At 39.2% G+C, this 23000-nt stretch overlaps 2 protein-coding genes across 2 annotated transcripts; one reads left to right on the top strand and one right to left on the bottom strand.

The window, feature by feature from the left end:
* Positions 1-516: 516 nt before the first annotated feature.
* Positions 517-6702, bottom strand: LOC139478777 (cytochrome c oxidase assembly factor 7 homolog). The gene is made up of 3 exons (XM_071261396.1): positions 6525-6702; positions 4617-4757; positions 517-2792 (listed from the first exon to the last, which is right to left on the bottom strand). The coding sequence occupies exons 1-3, from the start codon at positions 6622-6624 to the stop codon at positions 2359-2361; spliced, it is 675 nt and encodes a 224-aa protein (XP_071117497.1). The 5' UTR covers positions 6625-6702; the 3' UTR covers positions 517-2358.
* A 73-nt stretch (positions 6703-6775) lies between these two features.
* LOC139478603 (uncharacterized) lies at positions 6776-20567 on the top strand. The gene is made up of 2 exons (XM_071261156.1): positions 6776-6885; positions 11532-20567. Exon 2 carries the CDS (start codon positions 11728-11730, stop codon positions 13708-13710), a length of 1983 nt encoding a protein of 660 aa, XP_071117257.1. The 5' UTR covers positions 6776-6885; positions 11532-11727; the 3' UTR covers positions 13711-20567.
* Positions 20568-23000: the final 2433 nt, after the last annotated feature.

Below are 23000 nucleotides of genomic sequence, written 5' to 3'. Positions count from 1 at the left end.
GATTACAGCTCAGGGCAACCCTGTCACCATCTATCACAGTTCAGGACAAACATGTTGCTGTTGATAACAGCTCAGGGCAAACATTTTGCTGTTGATAACAGCTCAGGGCAACCATGTCGCTGTCGTTCACAGCTCAGGACAACCATTTTGCCGCCGATCACAGCTCAGGGCAACCATGTCACCATCAATCACAGCTCAGGGCAACCATGTCACCATCAATCACAGCTCAGGGCAACCCTGTCACGATCTATCACAGTTCAGGGCAACCATGTCACCATCGACTACAGCTCAGGGCAACCATGTCACCATCAATCACAGCTCAGGGCAACCCTGTCACCATTGATTACAGTGTGTTCTCTCTACCACTGCCTGCTTCAGCTCACTTCAGTACATGGTATAGCCAAATAACTGTACTAATTTTCTCTGTGTTTGGTTGAAGGTATAACCACCTTTCATAAAAAAAATGAAAACAAAATCCAATCATTAAGTTGCAAGTTTTTATAACACTTATAATCAACAACACACAATTCTTTCCCATCTACTCACACAAATATCCCACACTAAATTAATTCATTCTGATAATGGGGACCCACTTGTTTAATTTGTTCTCACATTTCTTCAAGCAGGCTACAAAAATAGCAATCCTGCTGCACTGAGCTCACAGCCAACCCTTGCTCATTATAAAAACAGTAAGTGATGACATCTCAAGTTTTCTTACTTTAAATATAAAACAAACACATGCTGCTTTGAACAGTATTCCAGTTACATCAAGGCTTGACAGCTTAACATCAGGAAAGCCTGAAATAGATGTCAGTCTCAGGCATTTACCACTTTGGTAAAAGCCCAAAGGCATGGGTATGATGCTGACAAACCTAGAAACCTAATTGGGCAAGCTGGGTGAGTGAGTGAGTTGGGTTTAATGCTGCTTTTAACAGTATTCCAGTTATATCACTCCGTGTCAGCTTAATGTGGGAGAAAAGCCCGAAGTGATGCAGGTCTCAGACAGTTACCACTTCGGTGAAACCCACGAGCACGGGTATGGTGCTGACAAACCTAGAAACATAATCGGGGCGAACCGGGATTCGAACCCACAATCACAGGTTTCTGGCGTGCCTAAGGGACACAACTCTGCACAGCGAATCGCGGCGCCTTAGACAACTGGCCCACTCGTGCCCCCTGGGCATCTCGGATTCGAACCCACAATCATAAGTTTCTGGCATACCCAAGGGACACAACTCTGCACAGTGAATCGTGGCGTCTTAGACGACTGAGCCACACATGCCCCCACCTAGTTGTGACGGACATAATCTTGCACAGTGAACAGCAGCACCTTAGACAACCAGGCCTGTCAAGCATATAAAAGTGACTTGAAACATGACAATGGAAACTGTTGCCAAACATACATGAAACACCTAGATGTTGCTGACCGACAGCCTTGGCAACCATGCCGCCTACAGCTCATTTTGTTCCATAAACCTTCTGGGGTAGATTTCACACAAACTATTACTACAATCACGCCATTAGATATCAGATACAAACAAGTTGCATGGAAAGCAACCCTTTGTCTCACTGGTCAGCAACGTTAAATATAACCTCACTCAATCACTGAATAAACAACCTTTCACAACTCTATTCATATGAAACAAATGTTCACATTTGATAGATTTCGATATTTTCCATGACGTGATTATAACAAACCTTATCAAATATATATGTAAATGATCATAGGAGACCAAATACCTATAAACATCTGATTATTCTTCCATATTAAAAAATATTGCTGACAATTGGTCATAATAGAACACAAACAAATCCACCAAATTCTGCAGAATATTCCAACTGTTCATTTTACAATTACTTGTACATTTATATAATTATCACATCTCACACTATGCATTTCTTCCGTTCTTCTATCGATCTTTACGTGGAAACGTGCTTGAACAAAGTTTTCAGCTTCAAAAAACAATTCATGCAAACACATCTCAGCATCACCATGGTCACCACCCTGCGAAACATGGAAACCTAGACGACCTGATCACATGAATACTCCCGCCACATCATTCTCTTTCTCACTGCCACCTTCACTCTCTCATTGTTCAAGCATGTCTCCAAGTAAGGATTGAAAGAAAAAGGAGGTGAGGTGAAATTATTTAACATCACGTCCACAATTACTGCACTTAAATAGCTATGTGCATTCATGTGTGTGTGTGGCTGCTTGTACTAGTTATAGTGCTAGCTCACTGAGGTACCATGCCGCACTTTAACAAAGAAAAAGGAAGAAATTCATAATGAGAGATAGGAATAAGTTCAAAAATGCACGTTATCCATCATCAACTATGTCTAATAAAAACTATGCTCCTATTCACCGAATTTTATAGTTCTTTCCTTTCGTGTCCTACCATCCCGTATTTCCTGCGCCTTCTTCTCGAACTTGTCCGCCAAGCTAGTGCTCTTCTCCACACCCTCCCCCCTCCTGTACATCTGACTCAAGTTGGAACATGCGTACAAATGCCCCATTTCACATGCCTTCTTGGAGAACTCGGACGCCTTCTTCATATCCCTGGGCACCTGGTCACTGCCCCTGATGTACATGCCGCTGATGTAGTAGCAGCTGGGAAGGAAGTCCTTGTCACACGCCTTCGTGAACATCTTCAAGGCTGCCCCCATGTCATCGGGAGGACAGACCTTCTTGCTCCCATGAATCAGGCCCACACTGTGACATGCTGGCATATGGTCGAGGGCACAAGCTTTACTGTAATACTTCAATGCCTCTTTTTCGTTCTTTTCCATACCTGCAATGTTAAAGAGATGGGATCATTATATTTGTATATGACAGCCTGTTAGAAAGGATAAAATGTTTTTTCATAAGGAACAATTTTGATGGTTTTTTTCTCAACTAATTAGCATCTGTACAGCTTGAATGAGTAACATTTCCATGAAGCGTTCACAACATGCCTCTTACATTAACAAAAGCCGTTCTATTTACATTGAAGTAATTCAAAATTTGGTTGCCATGGTGAAAGGGAGATAATTCATCAGGCAAAAGTAGTTGTGGTCATTTTGTTGAGATTAGATTAACAGATCAAAACTCATCTTTTATTCTTTGAAGATTTAAAGTGCCCTGGTGTTATAAATAGGGCTAAACTTGACTAAACAATTTTCGTGGTCCTTGCACAAGTCTTGGTGAAATGGATGGCTATTTTCAAGTGTGGATACAGCCTTTAGGTAATTGAGTTGGGGGGGTCCAGCCTTTTTTAGGGATAGTCAATTTAAATACAAGGCATTTGTTAATAAAAATTTAGTCAATTAAATTATTTTTGTTGGGAGAAATGTCACCAAATGGTTTAGATAAATGGTGTGTATCAACATGATCAGTATGCTTCTAAAAGGGGAGAAGCTCATACACTCCCACTCCAAATCCATGTTGGATTTTGATTTCCCATTAAAGATTATTGCCCTTATTATGGTGCCAGCCCACTGAGATGCTATGCCGCAGGTGAACATGGATACCCCACTAGGACACATTACTGACTCCAAGTTGATCAGTCCTTGTTTTAGTCCCTCAATGCAGAACGCCAGGCAGGGAATCAACAAGTACATTTATTGAGTGAGTGAGTCTGGTTTTACGCCGCTTTTAACAATATTCCAGCAATATCACGGCGGGGGACACCAGAAATTGGCTTCACACATTGTACTCATGTCGGGAATCGAACCCAGGTCTTCGGCGTGACGAGCGAACACTTTAACCACTAGGCTACCAGACCGCCCCACAAGTACATTTATTTAATATCTTTTGGTATGACTTTACCAGGGATCGAACCCGGACCTTCTGTCCAGTAAATATTATGATCAGTTACTTTTCCCTAATTAACGTGGCAGCACAAATACCAGAACTATCTATGTCTGAAATGTGAAATGCCTGATTCTATGACCACGGTCTGGTATGTCAGAGGGCTAACTGAATGATATGTTTCCCATTTATGATAGGGCTGGGACGATACACCAGCTGTGAGATCTGATACGTATCACGATACCTTACTCCTGATCCGATATGTATCACGATACTCGCATGTGCTCTTATCTGTGCGTAAGCCATCTTCTTCATAGACAGCATGGCAAAATACCTGGCACACTGACGATTTACAGTTGGCAGTGTCAAGTAAGGCACAACAAATGAAAATATTTACGCTTCCACTATTAACATACACTACTGATTTGTGTTTAGTGGAACAGTTATTAAATCAAACATATGAAGGTTAGAATTGATATTTTTTACTTAGTGTGCAACTGTGATCGTTACTTGTATCGAAAAGTAAAGAATCGCAATCCATCGATGCATCGTCACACCTTTAATATATAACCACACAGGTTATTGATCTTTGATTTAGTGACAATAGTATTGAAATGTCTTTCCAATTCTTTTGTAAATTCGAATCATGGTTTGTCATGTAAAAAATATGATAATGACAAAGAGGAGGAACAGAGTGCCACTATTTCATATCCCACAATACCACAGAGTGGAAGTCATGAGAGACAGTATATGGATGCATAGTAGGTATAATCTGAGACATCTGTAGCAACAAGACAGAGGGACTGACGACCGCCATTTCATATACCTCTTCCCATGATGTTATAGTTGGCGTACTTGTAACAGCTGACGCCATAGTTGCTCTCCTCACAGTTCGTCTTGTATACAGCGGCTGCCTGCTTGAAGTCCTTCCTGATGCTGTCCAGGAAATCAGCAAGACGCTGGCATCCTACAAAATTAGAGGAAGTTTATTTACAGAGGTGCACGGTAATACCGGTATAACACAATTTGAATTATGGTGGTGGCGAAATGGGGTTTAACGTCGCGTCCAACATTATTGGTTATATATATCGACGGGCATGTACGTGTGTGTGTTTGTGTGGCTGCTTGTACTAGTCCGGACTGATGCCGATTTATAGTGCTAGCTCACTGAGATACCATGCCTCAGTGAGGTGAAGTGAAATGGGGTTTAACGTCGCGTCCAAGATTATTGCACTTATATAGCGACGTGCATGCACGTGTGTGTGGCTGCTTGTACTAGTCCGGACTGATGCCGATTTATAGTGCTAGCTCACTGATATACCATGCCTCAGTTTAACATGAATACCCACTCAGACACAGTATACTGACTCCGAGCCGACCAGTCCTTGTTTTAGCCCCTTAATGCCAAGCGCCAGAGAGGGTAACCACAAGTACCATCTTTTAACGTCTTTTGGTATGACACGGCTGGGGATCAAACCCTGGACCTTCCGCTCTCCGGGCGGACGCTCTACCACGGAGGCGGTCAATTTGAAATACTAATGAGTGAGTGAGTAAGGGAGTTGGGTTTAATGCCGACACAGACTTTATGATTTAGAGCATTAATTGCTTACAATTGCATGGCAAACCATGATTAAAATTTACAAAACTGGTTTTAGTAATAATTTTTATCAAAGCTGAATGATATGTTTTCCACATATATGCACACAGATTATTGATCTTTGATTTAGTGTCAAAAGTTTTTATATGACTTTTCAACTCCTTTGATTCAATCAGGTTTTGTACTGACAATTTTTAATGGTGCATTCTTTGTCCTTGATCTAACCTGACTGGGTAAAATATTGGACTAGAGTCTTTTCACTGTACAAACACACTTGATCATTGTTGATTACTTCAATGAATAATTTTTTAAACTCAAGAGAAATAATTATTGGCATTTAATGTACATTTGTTTAGGTTTAAATATTAAGAAATAAATTATTACAGTATACCGTAAGGGATTTATTCTCCCGCTCAGACATTTATTTCCCTTGCAGGCAGGATACATTGTATTTTATCAAGATCACATGAACCAATCAGACAAGGGCTTTTAACCAGTTGTCTATATTTTTGTTTAAGTTGTCCTTGCCTTACATCATAGTGACACAGGTCACACAGCAAGTGAACTGTATTGGTCACTTGTTTGTATCTGTAGGAGAAATGACACACTTATTAAATCATGTAAGTTTAATGGATAATTGCAAATTATATAGTAGAACCGATTGACGCGAAAACGCTTTTTTGTTTCCATTTGTTGTACCTAAGTGGACATTGTTTAGTCTCTTCAAGGCAGCCACTACACGTTCTATTTTTTGTCTGGGCAAAGATTTCATTAAAAATAACATGATATATAGTTTGAAATAGAACATATTTGAACTCAAAGCCTGATATATCTGTACATGTCATTATGTGCATTTTATTTGCTTAGGCAGTGGTACTACCATGTTGCTCTCTCACTGTTGATGTTGGGATATAAATACCTCCACTAGTGAAAACTAGTACAAAAAGACACAGAAATCATTGTACACAAATGCATATGTTCACTTAGGAAGTACTAAAACATAGCGTCGCACGTGGAGCACGGAGACAACTTGTTTCCAATCTGTTTTAGTTCTACCGCTCTAATTATTTTTAAATATTGGTAACACTACAACAAATTCTCTGGAACTTTAGAAATAGCCGCTTAGTAGGCCTAGACCTTCGGGTTTCTTTTCCTTGTAACACTGAAATCTGTATTCAATGTCGAGGGTTTTGAGGTACTCTTGAGCTTGCTTCTCGTCTTTGAAATCGTACTGCATTTTGAATTATCATGGGTCAGGGAAGGTCCCTTTTCGTTTTTTTCTTGCAGCGAAGGGCACCTGTGAACATGCCGCGAGTTACCGAACCTGATCGAAGGAAGTTACGTCACAAACTGGTGCAAGCCGGAAGAAGAAGTAGCCGCTAGGTGGCAGTTCGCGCCTTCTAAACGATTGAGAAGCGGCTGCCATAGGACTAAAATTTCACCGTTTCATCAATTTTCTCTTAGAGACTGCAAGTTGTACGGACATATTTCCTTATATGTGAGTATTAATACCTAAAACAGAAATAGAATCAACTGTCGCTGATAATTTAGTCTATTTTGCCGTCTCAAATTCTGATGGGATATGTTTACATTTTCACTTGACATTCATTTTCCATTTTGGCAGGTGATCGCTTTACTAATATAGAACAGACGAAACAACTTAAATAGTGTCTATCCGAGGCTAAACTAGTGTGGTATTCCATTTGACATCAACTCCTATGATTGATTAAATATGAATAATGCCACATTTGATGTTCTTGGATTGTTCAGAATATATGTCGCATTAAATGACATTTCACTTTAGCAAAACTCCATTTCTGTATTATTATACAGAGGAAACTACATCACCAACATGCCTTCTCAACGTGCATTATATTATGCAAAAATACTCATTTTAGCAGTTTTTCATTTATGATAAGAAATTGTGGGGCCGAAATCGCATATGGTAAGAGTACTAGAATTAGGTTAAGCTTTCACTTTCCCTGTCTTTGACATGTTTTATGTTCTTTCTAATTGATGACATTCATATAGTTGTGAAACGTTACATCGTGCACTGGTGCAGCAGTTACATCATGCACTGGTGCTGCAGCAACAGTCACATTTGCTTTTGTCTATATCAAATATTGCAAAATGTGTTGTAATTAGAGTTTCCAGTTCACTACATAGAATAGCCGCTACAAACATGTGTCTACTGCTAGGTTTTTCTTTTGAACCTGCTCAAATACATGTAGTCAAGTAGTTTCCTCATAATTTCATATAAACATGCGTATTGTGATTCGTATCATGATATGTGTCGTAATCTGATTTTGCTGAATCGTTTCACCCCTACATTTAACTAGAATATTGAGCATTTGTCTCATCTGCCAGTTATGTGACATTGGACGTGGTGGATGCCCAAATGAGGTATTCTTTGGATCATGATAAAATGGTTAAGTTAATGTTTTTTGAAAAATATATAAATACTATGCATTTTCTCTGCTTATTAAGTGATGTCATGTCTGTCTCAAGGCTGTGAAAGTTTGCAGAATATTACTAGTGACATACATTTTGCAGTGTTGATAATGTTGATGCTTAGAAATTTTGATCGTCACATGAAATTTCTTTTACACTAATAGAAACTGAAACTGAAAATGTATCATGTAGATCTCCCAACTGATCCCCATTGTCTTTCCGACCAGTAGGGATGCCCAGGGTCATTAGTTTAATATTTTCGACAGCTGTTTGTTGCTTGACCTTTGATTGATATCAAGTAATAGTTGCACTGCCATGACAGAAATCTCAACTACATCATACTTATGTAGCATTTGCAATTAACTGTATCATGTATTTTATGATCTAAAAACCTGACAGGTAACTTCAAGTCAAATACAGACTTTCTGTTTATAAATGAACAACTACTGTCCTTACAAGTGCTATCGCTAGTATGTATAATTTTTTTCCAGCGTTATTGGTTTCTTATGTAAACAAACTGATTTTATCACCAAAGGTAATAAGCGGTTAGTTATTACCACTGATTGTAGTATGAAATATTTCATAAAGTAATGTTGTCAGGTATGTTTTGGCATATGATTGAACATGATGTGAAAGAAATATTTGTATAAACCCCTGAATTGTAAGTCAATGTGTTCAGTGTTGAAATATGGGGTATACATGGACAGGATTATGGTTAGATGTAAGCATAGTTTATGTTGTCATTACACCACAAGAACATTTATGAATGAGATTTAGTTATTTCAAATAGTATTTTATTGTAGAATTCATATTTGGAGTTGAAAGTTAAATGTTTGTGCATCATTCGAGTGCAAAATGCGATAGAAATGTTTATGAATAATGAAAATTGGTGTATTGATTGTTGAAAAAGAGAAGCAAATTCAGTGATGTTCCTGCAATTCTGTGGTGAGTTACTTACATTCTCTGGAAACCTTTCAGTGGAATTGTAGATTTAAGTTTAACCGTAAAACTCCCTAACCATACAAAAATATAATGTTACAAACAAATGCGACTGAAGCGTTATTGCCATGGTATACATGATTTATGTCATTGACTTTATTGATGGGCAAATAATACATATTAGCAATATTGAATTTAACTTCAAACGATTATTATTAGTAAATCTTTGAAATCGAACATCAGTTTGTATGTTTTTCAAATGGCTATGAATTCTCATTAAACCGTAACCAGTTATCTGAGTAATTGTGGCAGATATACTTGTGACAGAATGGTATTCATTAAATTGTCAAAATAGGTTATGATAACAATGGTTTGTCAAAGGTTAATGTTCTTGTACCATTAATCTCTTGTAAAAACCACTGCCATAATATCACTATTGCCTTGTGTTGGTAGTAGGTCGATATACCAGTTTATGTTGTCAATCCATACACAGGCATATTCTTGCTTCTTTGGGAAAATGAAAATCATGAAAAATATGATTTGATGTTATTGAACAGTGATACACGATGACTGTTGTTCTTATTCCAGTTTAGGTTTAAGATGTGGAATGTCTGGACCAAGAAGTAATCATTTCAGAGGAACCCAGTTGATGTGAAGAGTCTTGTTTTCAACCAAAATGCTCATTATAGTGAATTGTCTGGACTACTGGGACAAGTGTCTCGGTGAAGAGATGCTACTATAATTAGCTGTATGTTGCAACCAGAATATATGATACCAGTCAAGATAGATACAAATTAATTAAATTGATATAAAAAGTAAAATACAGCAACATGGGCTTTGGCAGTTATTAATTCTTTGTCAACGGCTTGGTAATTTTACTTAACTGTGACAATGCCATGTTGTCTTGTGGTGATGTTTTGATAGCTTATAGCAGGATGTTGGCATGGTTAGAGCTAGTTTTATCATTAATTGGAAAATTAGTATCGATATATATTGACCCAGAAGCCCACCATATCAATTTATCAATTAATAATAATTCTGTATGTGTATAGACACTAGTTACCTATGTCGACCTGCAATTGTGAACTAGGCCGATCCTTTCATGTTTAAATTTTCTGTATTTTCAGTATTTTCATGTACGATGTAATCAGTAGTTGAGTCAGTATTTGATTGTCTTTAGCCAACCCTTTCCCATCCAAATTTAGCGATTCTCAAACCTTATAGTAAATTCACTTTCTGCCCCTGTGACAATTTATGTTCTAACAAGACAACTCACCACAATTGGAAAGAGTAACGTCCAGATTATTGGAGTCCTGTCTTACAGGATATGAATTCATTGCAGTTCAAATGATACGTGAATGAGTACACTGTATTTTACTGGAATCACTACTGGACACGATGCACAATTTTGTATCCATTGTTTACAGGAGAAAGATGTCTCTGATAAATATGCATCACAGTTGTTGCCTTCAGTGTGAGTTGTGTGAGTGTGACAATCGCCAGGAAACATATCATGATAAAAGGAAGCTGCAACTGTTCAGTGATGAGCTGAAAACAAATGTTTCTGTGTGCAGCTGTAGAAAAATTGCCAGTCATCATCAGGACCCACAGACTTTTGAAGCTACATGCCCTGACTGAACTCTTCAAGCCCCCATTTAATAAAACTGCAGCTTATTGTGACAAATGAATAGACACACTAATTTGCTGTGGGCCATAAGGACTTGCTCAAGTTTGAAACTATGGCCCCAGCAAAATATCTACAAGCCATGGGGACCTACAGGCAGGCATATTGATCTTGATCATGAATCAGGGTGCGAAATTAACACACCAAAGAATAGTTAAATTCAGGGTGGACTAGTGACATTTTCTTGTGAACTTTTACCATCCACAGATAGAACCCTGTAGCAAACAATTATGTGCAAGGTGTAAAAAATCATTTTCCGACAGTGTCATACACTTAACAACATGATAGAAATATTTTACGCCATCAATCAGTGAAGTCTCCCAGTCATCCTGGGTCTTACATGATTTATGAATCTGTGTCCAGTACGCACATTTGTATAGAATGCACACAGAAAAACAAACAAATGTTTCATCCTTAGGGCATGTAGGGATGCACATTAATATTCATTGTACCAAATTCTTGTCAAGAAAACTAAAGGCCTTTTAATATATTTAAGTAATTATCAAATCTTACAATACTGTGCATTACAATATTCCATTACAATATTCCATTATCTTACAGGACCCTGAAATGAATTATTTGGGACCCCTGGTTTTGTGGGTAAGGGTAAAACCTTGCAGTCATTAATTCCTATATGTTGGCATCATTTTCAGAATTTAGACTAGAAATATTACTAGGCCCTGGTCGTGTTGGGAATTGGTTGTAAACTGTTCTGTTTAGTAAAACAAAACCACGCCTGACAACACTCATGTGCTTACCCATAGGCCTGTGGCAGGTAGATCTTGTGTCGGGCCGTAGTTGCAAATTTGTTTGGGTCCTTATGTCCTGCAGTAAATTTATGTGTCGATTTATTTGTCACAATAAGCTGCTGTTTTTTTTGTTTTGTTTTTTAAAATAAGGGGCATGTAAGGTTTAGTCAGTGCCTGCAGCTTCTAAAGTCTGTGGGTCTTGATGATAGCCTGCCAGTATATTTTATTTCAAACACTGCCTGACAAACACAGATGTATCTTTCTTCACCATGTGAATGGATGTACAAAGTTGTATAATTTGTTTTTTGTTTTTATTTGCAGTGGCAAGGTGATACATCCAGGACATCTACCATTTCTACCAACTTCTTCTCACACACCCTTTCAATATGTGAAAATTGTCAGCTTTACCCGCTCCAAAATCATGTGAACTCTACATCCAAATCAAGTTTCCATCATATGAACGGTAGTACTGAGAATACATAGGAAATGTGAAAACTAAACTTCTAAAGTGAACATAATGAGTTTGCCATCAGAATCTGGTGCTTTTGAACAGGCGTTTGAAGCCTGGCTGAACCAGTCCAAGGATGGGGACGGAGACAGTGACACTGAAGATGAGGTGATGTTGGTAGATACTAACAACAACAGCGATACCGACACTGAGTTGTCTCCCTTCTCGTCCTATCCATCTCCACTGTCAACTCAGATGAACCCAGCAAATCTAGTCAGCAGGCGTATGAAGTCCACCACCCGACAGAGATTTCATGCATATAAGGCAGTCTTGAAGAAATACTCCCGCAAACGATGGGTCCGCTGTAAGAAGAGCCTCAGCCCTGGCAGCCAGACAGATGACAGCGGAGTTGTGTCCCCTGGATGTGATGCTTCTGTGGGGATGGGAAAGGACATGATGTTGGAAGAAGAGAGTGAAGGATGCCTTAGTGGTGATGACTCGCCACCCAACATCCAAGATGACTTCTCCAGCAGTAACTGTTGGCCCCCAGACATGCCCTACTCTCAACACCTGGATGGTAATTTCCATGAACATCCCCCAGAACTCACCCCTAGCCTACAGCTCCCAGATACCACCACTGCCTCTGTGCATGGAGGGCATGCTTCACTCAGTCACCAATCAAAATCAGTAGGGGATTCTCATCAATCATCAGTGAAATTCAAGAAACAATCATATCCTAAATCAAATACAGTCGGTGATAAAATGTGCAATTCCTTATTGGAGACATATGTTTTCACTCCCAAAGACAATCATAGATCCAAGAAAACAAGCAGCAAGCACTGCCTGGCTTCGCTTTCTGCCTCAGAGCGGGAAAAGTCGGTCAGAAGTAATGGCTGCCATCAGTTGGAATCTGCCAGCGGGGAACTGGTCACAAGCAAGATTGATTCATGTTCAGGTATTGGTTTGGACAAAAAGCGAGATGGTGGAAATCTGTGTATTGAGCGGACTTTGTCTGCTGGTGTTGACTGTGACAGCACTGGTTATGTGTCTCGGAATGGCTGTGAAATAGGTGCCAGTGACTCAGGCGCTGGTTCACAGAGTGAGAGTTGTTGTGAGGAAAGTCCACGTCATGAACACGACAATCATGTCTCTGGTCATACAAAAAGTCCGCAATTTTCTTGTGATAGTCATCGTTTTACTGTAATTCCCAGTGACCTCACGAATAAGACGAACAGTAATGGTAGTCCACCCCTTGTGTTGAAGCTGAAAAAGTGTGAGCGGAAATCAAGCATTAAAAATTCTCCACCAAAATATTTTGCTGAGGTGATTGATAAAAGGGAAGCACAGCCACAGATCAAGCAGCCTGAAACAGAAATTGTTGAAAGCAAAGTGTTTCAAAGTCATTCCCAGGACACTCACAAGTGCCACGAAAAGGGTGGCTCATCTAGAAGCAAACGTTTAAAGGCAGGCAGAAAAAATAGTTCCTCCTGTCAATGTTGTGTCAGATCAAAGAGCCCTGCCAGAAGGAAACGCCACTCCAGGTCTCATAGCGAGTGCAGTGTGGTATCAGTCAGTGGCAAAAACTCACTACAAGCTCATGAACGAAGATTCGTGCGTCATTGTCTGTACCTGTCCAACCTGCAGACGAAACTCCACACCCTGTTCTGCCACCTGTTTCCAAGGTTACAACCAGTGCTATCAAAGATTGCCCCCGAGGGGCGACACTTTTCCAGAATTGTTGATGACATTATCCTGCTGTTGCAGCAGGCTGAGGCAGAGGATGATGTGAAAGACTCCGAAGAGCTGAGCATGGAGTTGGAGAGTTTGACTTTATTGGGGGTTAACTCTGGGGTGCCTGTATTTGAAACTTGTGTTAGTCTGTGTCGGTCTCCCGATGTGTGCTTGGAGGAGTTCAGAGAGAAGGTGTTTCTCCTGATTCAACTACTGCTGCCAGAGCTGACCCTGAGCATCGAGAACAACTGCTACAGATCACACCGGGACCTAGAAAAGTTCCTTGACAAAGTCATAGCCCAAAATAAGAACAAGACATGATTATTTGTGCTGTTTTGATGCATGTTTCAGGATTTCATCATGGTCAAAATAGCTACATAGTCCTTGACAGGGTTGGAACTAAACACAAAACCTTACTAGTCTGGGTAAAGATAAAATGAATGCCCTTGAAATGTTAAAACAATGGGGAAATTTGTTCTATCCCACAGGAATTTGTACCATCCCACAGGAATTTGTACCATCCCACAGGTATTTGTACCATCCCACAGGAATTTGTACCATCCCACAGGTATTTGTACCATACCACAGGAATTTGTACAATCCCACGGGAATTTGTACTAGCCCAGACTGGCGGTCTAATGTTATGTTCTAACCCTGTTTAGATATATTTTTGTTAGAAAAAAATAGACTGAACATGTTAACAACAACAAGGCTCCAGACATAATTTTGATACTTATCCTTACTCTTGTCTCTAATATTTCTTTGTATTATGTAGAGGCTATACTTGTTTGTAACAATAGCCCTACATCTCGGCATCTTCTATTTACAATTAAACTTCTTGACTGAAAGCTGCAAATACCAAATGATTTTCCTGTTAGCATTTCAAGTTTAAATTTATTTGTTAATCTATAAATATTTCTTTTCAGAAAGAGAAATGCCTTCACCATGTTTGGTAGATATTGCATCTGATTGTTACTACCATGATCAGTAGACATTGTTATGAAGCGTCTATGACAGTGCTGATGACAGCCCTTGTTCCCGTTAAAGTGTTTTATCTGGTTATATCTCCATGCAACTGTTTGTAAATCTGTGTTGTGTGTCAGTGTATTTATAATTAGCATCCTAAGCACTTGCCTTCAACTTGTTAACCTGTTAATTTGACTTCTGAACATAATGACGATGCCTGGTCTGTCCGATGTTTACAAGTCATCCTGGCTTGCCATACTGTATATATTTGAACTTTGGTACACCATTACTGTTTGAAAATGACTACATTATAAACATAGAGACAAACTAATTTTTTTACCTGTTGCTGTAGATTAGGGTAGTAAACTATTTGCTGTTATATTCATATTTGATGCTGTAGATTTTTACCATTATGTGTTGTAGCTCACCTGAATGCAAGTCAAGTGAGCTTATGTCATGGCCTGTTCGTCTGTCGTGTGTCGCCCATTGTCTGTCCTAAACATAATCTCAGGAACCACCTGAAGCTGATACTCCACAGGCATTTCCCACCAAGGATACATATGTGAAGGCGGAAATCCCTTTTACACTATGCCTCCACTGCAGCCTTATTGAAAGCCCTGTTAAACTCACTCTCATTTCAAATTTGGTAATTAGATACAAATGGGACTCACACTGTGTTCCATAATTTGTAATATGCTTTGGTTTGACCTTCACTTTAACATACTGAAAAATACTCTCAAATTGCATGTTTTTTCTTTAGGGGTGAAACGATACAGAAAGGTTATGACACGGTATGTATCATGATACATAGGTTGCGATTTGCATATTCGCGTCAAATCGTGTGGAAACTTCTTGACTATTAACATTTCAGAGCAGGTTCAAAAGGAAAAGCTAGCTGTAGACACATTTGTAGGGGCTATTTTTAGTGGTGAACTTGAAACACTATTTACAACACATTTTGAAAAAAATGCTGGGGTGGGGGGGTCATTAAATGAGTGGTAAATAATGTACTTTATAAAGTGTATGGTATTGATACAGTAAAATATGTATCTCGTATAGTTTCATCGCATGAAAACATGCTGCACAGATGTATCGTTTCACCCCTTTTGTGCTTTTTTGGCACCTAAATGATTATCACGATGAATGTGTGCATTTGACCCTCTACATAGCATGTTACTCATGTATAAGGTGATGTAAGGTTGTCAGTTGTGTAGAAAGGTTTGTTGTTTCTGTTGATCCTCGTTAACTTTGACTGATTGTATGTCATCGTATCCTGATGGAGTGATCGTTGCTGACAAGATCGATTGTCTGACAGGCCCAAATATTTACAGGACATCGGCATATGGCTGGAATATTGCCGAGTGTTGTGTTAAACAAGAAACAAACATTACCCTTGATTTCCGTCGTGTCCTTGCAGCATGTCAATAACATCCTTATACAGAAAGATAAAGAACTAACAAGACAAATTTGAACAGAGCAAGAATTAATTATGTGACGTCACAGTATATTTTCGCCACCATTGTTACACCACAGTTGAATTGTGAGCTGCAGAACCTATTGTTTTTGTTAATTTGGCATAGAGTTGCCAGGGTTGGTCAACCCATTTTTCACTGATGTTGTTTTACAAGGTTATGTATGTAAAGGTCCAGCAAAACATTTCCCCTTAGTCCCAGTGTTAATACATCTGCAGATTTATGCTTTGTCTGTGTTGCAATTGAATCATGTCGGAATGCATACCCAGATTATTAGCAGCACACAAGTATGATCAAAATACTATCATTTATTTATTTCAACCTCTACATGTAGTTGATATATTGTAATTACCAAGGAAACAAATCACGATTCATTTTTGGTACATGTTGCCCAATAACTTGACAAGGGGCACAGAGAAAGGAAGTGTGTTGTTCTTATTTTTAGTCCATTATGTTTTTTAAGAACTGTTTCATATCAGATCTCTTGTTTCATGTGAATTTAAGAAACATGGCAAATGATATTGTGATATAAACTGTCTGCTGTTGTGTTGTGTCAGTACAGCACATTGACCTGAGCTCACAATGAGTTCCCATAATGCTTTTTGTACATCACACTTGCTTCATACTTGGATGCTTTTAGGACGCTCAGCCCACCCACTCCGCAAGTTTCATACCCTCATTCAAAACATTACAGCCGTGGTTCGCTTTTAATTTGATTTCCTCTGCACCCTGTTTACAAACTTTTAAGATCCTTTTCTTAAAATAAAATGGATTTGTTTGAATGTTGAAAGTATTCATGGGTAGAATGGGCAAGAGGCAACGTTTTCCTGGTAATAAAAGATTTGGATAATCTGTCCTTTGATAATGCAATCATGTTGTATCACATGCAGGGCAAAGAATATGATGTCCTATGCACTAACATCTCTGGATGACATTGTTTTCTTCAACATGCTAAGACTGAATGCTGAAATCATGATAATTATAACAAAGTTACTAAATGTGAGCTACTTATATTACTTCATCTGAATGCAGCCTTTCTTGTTACATTGCCAACTTGGAGGTTGATTTCTGGATGTCCATGACAATTTACAAATTTGGTGTGTTATTTACAGGTAGATAGATACACCACCCCATGGGGGCTCACGGTAGAATTGGTAACCTAGAGACCTATGCTGCTTGCAAGAGGCAGCCAAATAGACTGGGTGGTCTGCCTCAGTGACTTGGCTGATAGTCCTCTTGCCCCATCGTGACTCCTTCACAGTATCAATCACTGGATTGTCTGGTGCATGGGTGGCCCAGTCATCTAACGTGCCACGATTCGCTGTGCAGAGTTGGGTCACTTGGGCATACCAGAAACCTATGATTGTGGGTTCGACTCGCGGGTTGCCTCGATTATGTTTCTAGGTTTGTCAGCACCATACCCGTGCTCGTGGGTTTTAACCAAAGTGATAAACGTCTGAGACCTGCATCACTTCGTGCTTTCCACCCAAATTAAGCTGACACGCCGCGATATAACTAGAATACTGTTAAGAAGTGGCTTAAACACAACTCACTCACTCACTGGATTGTCTGGTACAGATTTGATTATTTACAGGCCACTGGAATAATTCTGAGTGCAGTGTTAAACAACCAACAAGCAAAAAGATAATTTCACTATAGACATCAATGTATCTACATTCTGTTAAACGTATGAAGGTCACTTATATTGAGAGATTTTGTTTCACTTTGAATTTAACCAAGACAACCTTACATGTAATTGCTTCATCTGATCAATGTGTGCTTTGCATGTTGTTTGTACTGAGTAGTCAGTTCATGAACTCTGGAGAGCATCTGAATTGTCAGTTCAACACATCCTCACTGGATAGACCTCTACTTAATTGATAAGAAGTTTTGTTATCTTCGTGATCTAGATTTGGTTTTGATATTGACCTACCAGCCATGATCAAATTACCCTACCCTTTGTTATTCATGTTGCTGATAACTGATAACAGCCATTAGCAATTCATTTGTTTGAATCTCAACATTTGTTACGTGAATGTACATTGTCATGGGTTTACTTGACTTGCAGCAGGAAGGGGTACATTGTCCATGACACCTGTCCGTGTGTTGGACATTTATGGAATCATGATAGTGAATGTATTTCTTAGTTCATAATCAAAAACAGAATTGAAGGATATTTTTCTCAGATGAAACTTGGTTTGTGGGTATGTTTTACCTTGTTACTGTGTGAATGTATAGAGTGTGAATGGCAGACATAAATACAAGTCCACTACACTACGTATTCCATCATTTCATATCAAAATAGTGCTATGATTAACCCCGACGGTTTCTCTCCTGTCATTTCTGTGTTCAAGGGAATATATAAACTTCTTGTTTTCTGTTTCCCCTGGAAACAATAAAAACATATTTGCTATTATTTTGTAAACTTTAATGGGACGCTCATAATTTGATACAGTTCCTTGGTATAAATCTTTAATTTAGATTTTCTCTTAAAATAATGTAATCAACAAAGTTTTCACAAATTATTGTCCAATGTCAGTATCTATACAATATGTTGTCACCATGGTTACGCAATGTTTGTTTCATAATGGCAGATGTATGGATGTTTCAGTCCAAGAGTCTGTCTTGGCCTTTATTGAAGATACATTCAGGCCACAGCTGTTAATGACTTTAAACTTGCTTGTACCACCAGCTTCATGCAATGTTATTTTTGTGTAAAGCAGTTGCTTCAGAGTCGTTACTAGATTCACTTGTTTACCCGACGTTAAATATAAACATTATATCTGTGTAAATACCATTTTACTTCATCATCTGCATTAATTTTGGCAGTCATTGCCTTCATTGACTTTTATAAAAAAATATACAAAATTTATGTATAAACCTATTGATTGTCATTATGATGTAATGTCTATCAGAGTAGCTTATACAAATTTGGAAGACCTATAGTTATTGTTAATTTCCATGTTAAATATCTGGTGTAGATATTGTAATGAAATAACTACACTGAGATCCACATGCAATGTTTAGGAGGAAAGTGTAGTAAATAAAACATAATTTAATTGTTTAAAGGGGAAAATGGACATTTTCTTTGTTTCATTTTTTTAGTGTTTTGGGTTTTTTAAATCTACAGTATGTGGTGTTACTCTGTTGCTAAGAAACCAAAGTTACAAGAGCCAATGGTTGAGATTGCAAACGTATAGTGCTGGGAGCCTGTCTGCATTCAGACGAGAGCCTTGGTCATGTTGGTTGTATCGGCATGAGTGTCTGAATTACTCTAACCTTTTGCCTAATTCCATACAGAGGTTCCTGAAAGAAAAACATGATCTGGCCTTGTAACAAACATTCAAGATTCGACTAAGAGGTCTGTAATAAGCTGATTTTGATATTGGGTAAACCCTGACCTATTAACATTGTAGAACCTTTACCTCCAAAAAGTAGTATGTTTTTGGTTTGGAGTATAATGAAGAGACTACGTAACCTTTTGTAGTTGTTATTATTCTCTTTTTGGGGGAGGGGACGCATCATTTTAATTACATTATTTTTAAAAAATATATGCAACACTTTCCCAAATGGTAAAATCGCATACTTGCAAATTTTTTAAAGCATGTAAAGTTACCTACCCTAAGTAAAAAATATAAATAATGGAAAATTAAAAAGGTCCATGTGGATGGTTTAAATTGGCGTAGTTGGGGACGATAAACTTAAGCTTTCTCCTTTTCTTTTACACTCTAAAACTGGTCACATAAATTGAGTCACAATGTGTAGTTTCTACTGTCCCTTGGGATATACCAATGGTTCTTTGTGTGAAAGGGAAAGCCACTACAGCCTCTAGAAACGACACATTGCCATTGGGGAATAACATATATTTCATATATGTGGTAGATATGAAGCTTATGATTATTCATTATCAAAGTTTGCAAGGCCCATGTTAATGATCCAGTGCTGGGTACTGTTAGGCAGATTGGTTTGTAGATAATACTGACTGGTTCGAGGGTGTACATTGTTGTACAGTGTGGTTGGAGGTTGTACGTTGTTTTACAGTGCAGTTGATGATGTCAGTTTGACTAGAGGTGCAGTGTACATAAAATAAATTATGGTAAGCTTGTTGACATGCCCTCATTGGCTCAGGCCGACATGCTTGGCGCAATTGGATACATTCAACAAGAAGGGTGTTCCATAGAGGCAAGGTCATCCTGACTAGTTCTATGTATTGTTAGCAATCTGGTATATTTTGGAAGTTATTGCTTTGATCTTGCAGATCACCCTTCATGACTCAAGTATCTAATTGTGCCATGCATGGTGTTGATATTGTTACCATGGTTACAGTTGCTTTGCCCCTGCCTTGGTCGCCAGTCTCCCTTCTCCTTCTGGGCCCACATGCACAAAACGATCTTAGATTATCGTAACTCCCATGCTTTAACCTAGGCTTACGATAGTCATAACGCTAAGCTGGCTTTGTGCAAGTGGGCCCTGGAGTACCCTGTGATATGACCAATATAACCCGACTATGTGATATGAACCCGTATAACACCCTTCCTTCCCATCTGAGCATGCTACATTAAATGTGACTCACTCTGGCTGTACAAACTGTTTCCTGTTGATCATGTTACTGTACTGGTGGATTATATCCAAGAGACTAATGTATGTTAAATTTATCTCGATGTACATTGGGTGTTTTTCCTTATGTGTTGAAATGTGAAAATTCTTAGCTCTCATTCTGTGTAAATATTCAACATGATGTAAGTAGTAAATCATTGGAAAACCTACGGATGTGTTTTGTCTCTGTATTTCTGTTTCTTCAGCATTGGTCTTGAAACTGCCTTACTCAGAGGGATGTATGCTTGTTTTTTTTGAGGGCTGCATTCCCATGTATTTTTGCTCCATCGTGGTGGCCTGTAAACAATCAATTCTGGACCAGGCAAACCAGTGATGGAAAGCTTTGGTAATTACACAGTGAACCAATTCACAGAGCCTGAGCACCCGATCCCCTTTTTAGTCAGCTCTCACAGGAAGCTTGGCATACTGACCAGCATCTCCATGGGTTTGCTTGTGTAATGATCAGACACATTTGGAACAGCAGCTGTGTACATCAGGGAAACTGCAAACAACATGCTGAATAACACCACTACATTATGCACAAGACCCAACTTCCCACACAGTGTAAATACTAAAAGTGCAAGATGGATAATTTCTCAAAATTCTTCCTTATTTCGAGAAAGTATTTTTGTGTGATCTGAACTTGGCAGTCCCAATTGTAAAACAGGACTGTATGATGTCCAACATCAATTCAATACAATCCGAAGTTGAAAGCTAAATTGTTATGCATAAACCATTGCAGGGATACGTGAATGCAATTTGAATTTGATAGGGCTGTGGGGAGAGTGTGTTGTAAACGTTAGTACTATTACCTATTACTATTACACTGACAAGACCAGTGATGTCCAGGCTCATGATTTGGTTCATGGGACCTGTGTGAACTATAGGGAGTTTCCCATTGTTTCTATTCCAAATATAAGTCAAACCACCTTCTCGGTCTAATGGTAGAGCCTCCATCTGGAGAGTGGAAGATTCTCGAATCCCGATCATGTCATACCAAAAGACCATAACCGTGCTTGTGGGTTTCACCGAAGTGGTTAACGTCTGAGACCTGCATCACTTCAGGCTTTCCTCCCACATTAAGCTGACACGCTGTGATATAACTGGAATACAGTTAAAAGCAGTGTTAAACAGCTGATGAAGTATGCTGGGAAAGGTAGGGTAGACAATACAGACATTGCAAAGTGAACAAACACAATGCTTAGCCTGACACAGGCTGACAAGGAAGAAGCCAGAGGATTGTTGTTTACTGCCACACTTGGCAATATTCCATCTATATAATGGTGGTCTGTAAATAATTAAGTTTGGGCCAAACGATCAAGTCACTGACATGAGCATCAATCTACATTATTGAGATACAATGGCTTAACCAAAGTAGAGATCACTTATGGATAACAACTTCTTTATTTACAGTAAATGAAGAAGTTGTTATCCATAAATTATCTCTACTCTGTCATCCGTCAACTTCTAAGTAATGCCTATTAAACAATTTCATTAACCAAACCTGACCACCTGATCCTGTTAGTCACCTCTTAAAAAGGAAAACAAACATTGCGGGTGGCAAACACAGGTTACTGAAGACAAACTCTGACCTGGATCTTCACTGAGGGCGGCAAACACAGGTTACTGAAGACAAACTCTGACCTGGATCTTCACTGAGGGTGGCAAACATGGGCTGCTAAAGACAAATTCTGACCTGGATCTTCACTTGGTGGCAAACACAGGTTACTGAAGACAAACTCTGACCTGGATCTTCACTGAGGGTGGCAAACACAGGTTACTGAAGACAAACTCTGACCTGGATCTTCACTGAGGGTGGCAAACACAGGTTACTGAAGACAAACTCTGACCTGGATCTTCACTGAGGGTGGCAAACATGGGCTGCTAAAGACAAATTCTGACCTGGATCTTCACTGAGGGTGGCAAACATGGGCTGCTAAAGACCAATTCTGACCTGGATCTTCACTGAGGGTGGCAAACATGGGCTGCTAAAGACAAACTCTGACCTGGATCTTCACTGGGTGGCAAACATGGGCTGCTAAAGACAAATTCTGACCTGGATCTTCACTGAGGGTGGCAAACATGGGCTGCTAAAGACAAATTCTGACCTGGATCTTCACTGAGGGTGGCAAACATGGGCTGCTAAAGACCAATTCTGACCTGGATCTTCACTGAGGGTGGCAAACATGGGCTGCTAAAGACAAACTCTGACCTGGATCTTCACTGGGTGGCAAACATGGGCTGCTAAAGACAAACTCTGACCTGGATCTTCACTGAGGGTGGCAAACATGGGCTGCTAAAGACAAATTCTGACCTGGATCTTCATTGTGGGTGGCAAACATGGGTTACTGAAGACAAACTCTGACCTGGATCTTCACTGAGGGTGGCAAACATGGGCTGCTAAAGACAAATTCTGACCTGGATCTTCACTGGGTGGCAAACATGGGCTGCTAAAGACAAATTCTGAACTGGATCTTCACTGTGGGTGGCAAACATGGGCTGCTAAGACCAATTCTGACCTGGATCTTCACTGTGGGTGGCAACCATGGGTTACTGAAGACAAATTCTGACCTAGAT

This window comes from Haliotis cracherodii, unplaced genomic scaffold, assembly GCF_022045235.1.
Source record: "Haliotis cracherodii isolate W230 unplaced genomic scaffold, xgHalCrac1.p SCAF_4, whole genome shotgun sequence".
Classification (NCBI taxonomy): Eukaryota; Metazoa; Mollusca; class Gastropoda; order Lepetellida; family Haliotidae; genus Haliotis; species Haliotis cracherodii.
Note: the sequence above shows the minus strand (reverse complement) of the source record. Positions and strands in the feature narration are given on the sequence as shown.

What these genes read in the sequence shown, in the direction of transcription:
- LOC139478777 (XM_071261396.1), bottom strand. Translation starts at nt 6,624, where the DNA reads ATGCAGTACGATTTCAAAGACGAGAAGCAAGCTCAAGAGTACCTCAAA. An exon ending in CAAGGAAAAGAAACCCGAAG is followed by an intron (nt 4,758 to 6,524) that starts GTCTAGGCCTAC and finishes CTAATTTTGTAG; the next exon opens with GATGCCAGCGTCTTGCTGAT. An exon ending in CTATAACATCATGGGAAGAG is followed by an intron (nt 2,793 to 4,616) that starts GTATATGAAATG and finishes TTAACATTGCAG; the next exon opens with GTATGGAAAAGAACGAAAAA.
- LOC139478603 (XM_071261156.1), top strand. Translation starts at nt 11,728, where the DNA reads ATGAGTTTGCCATCAGAATCTGGTGCTTTTGAACAGGCGTTTGAAGCC.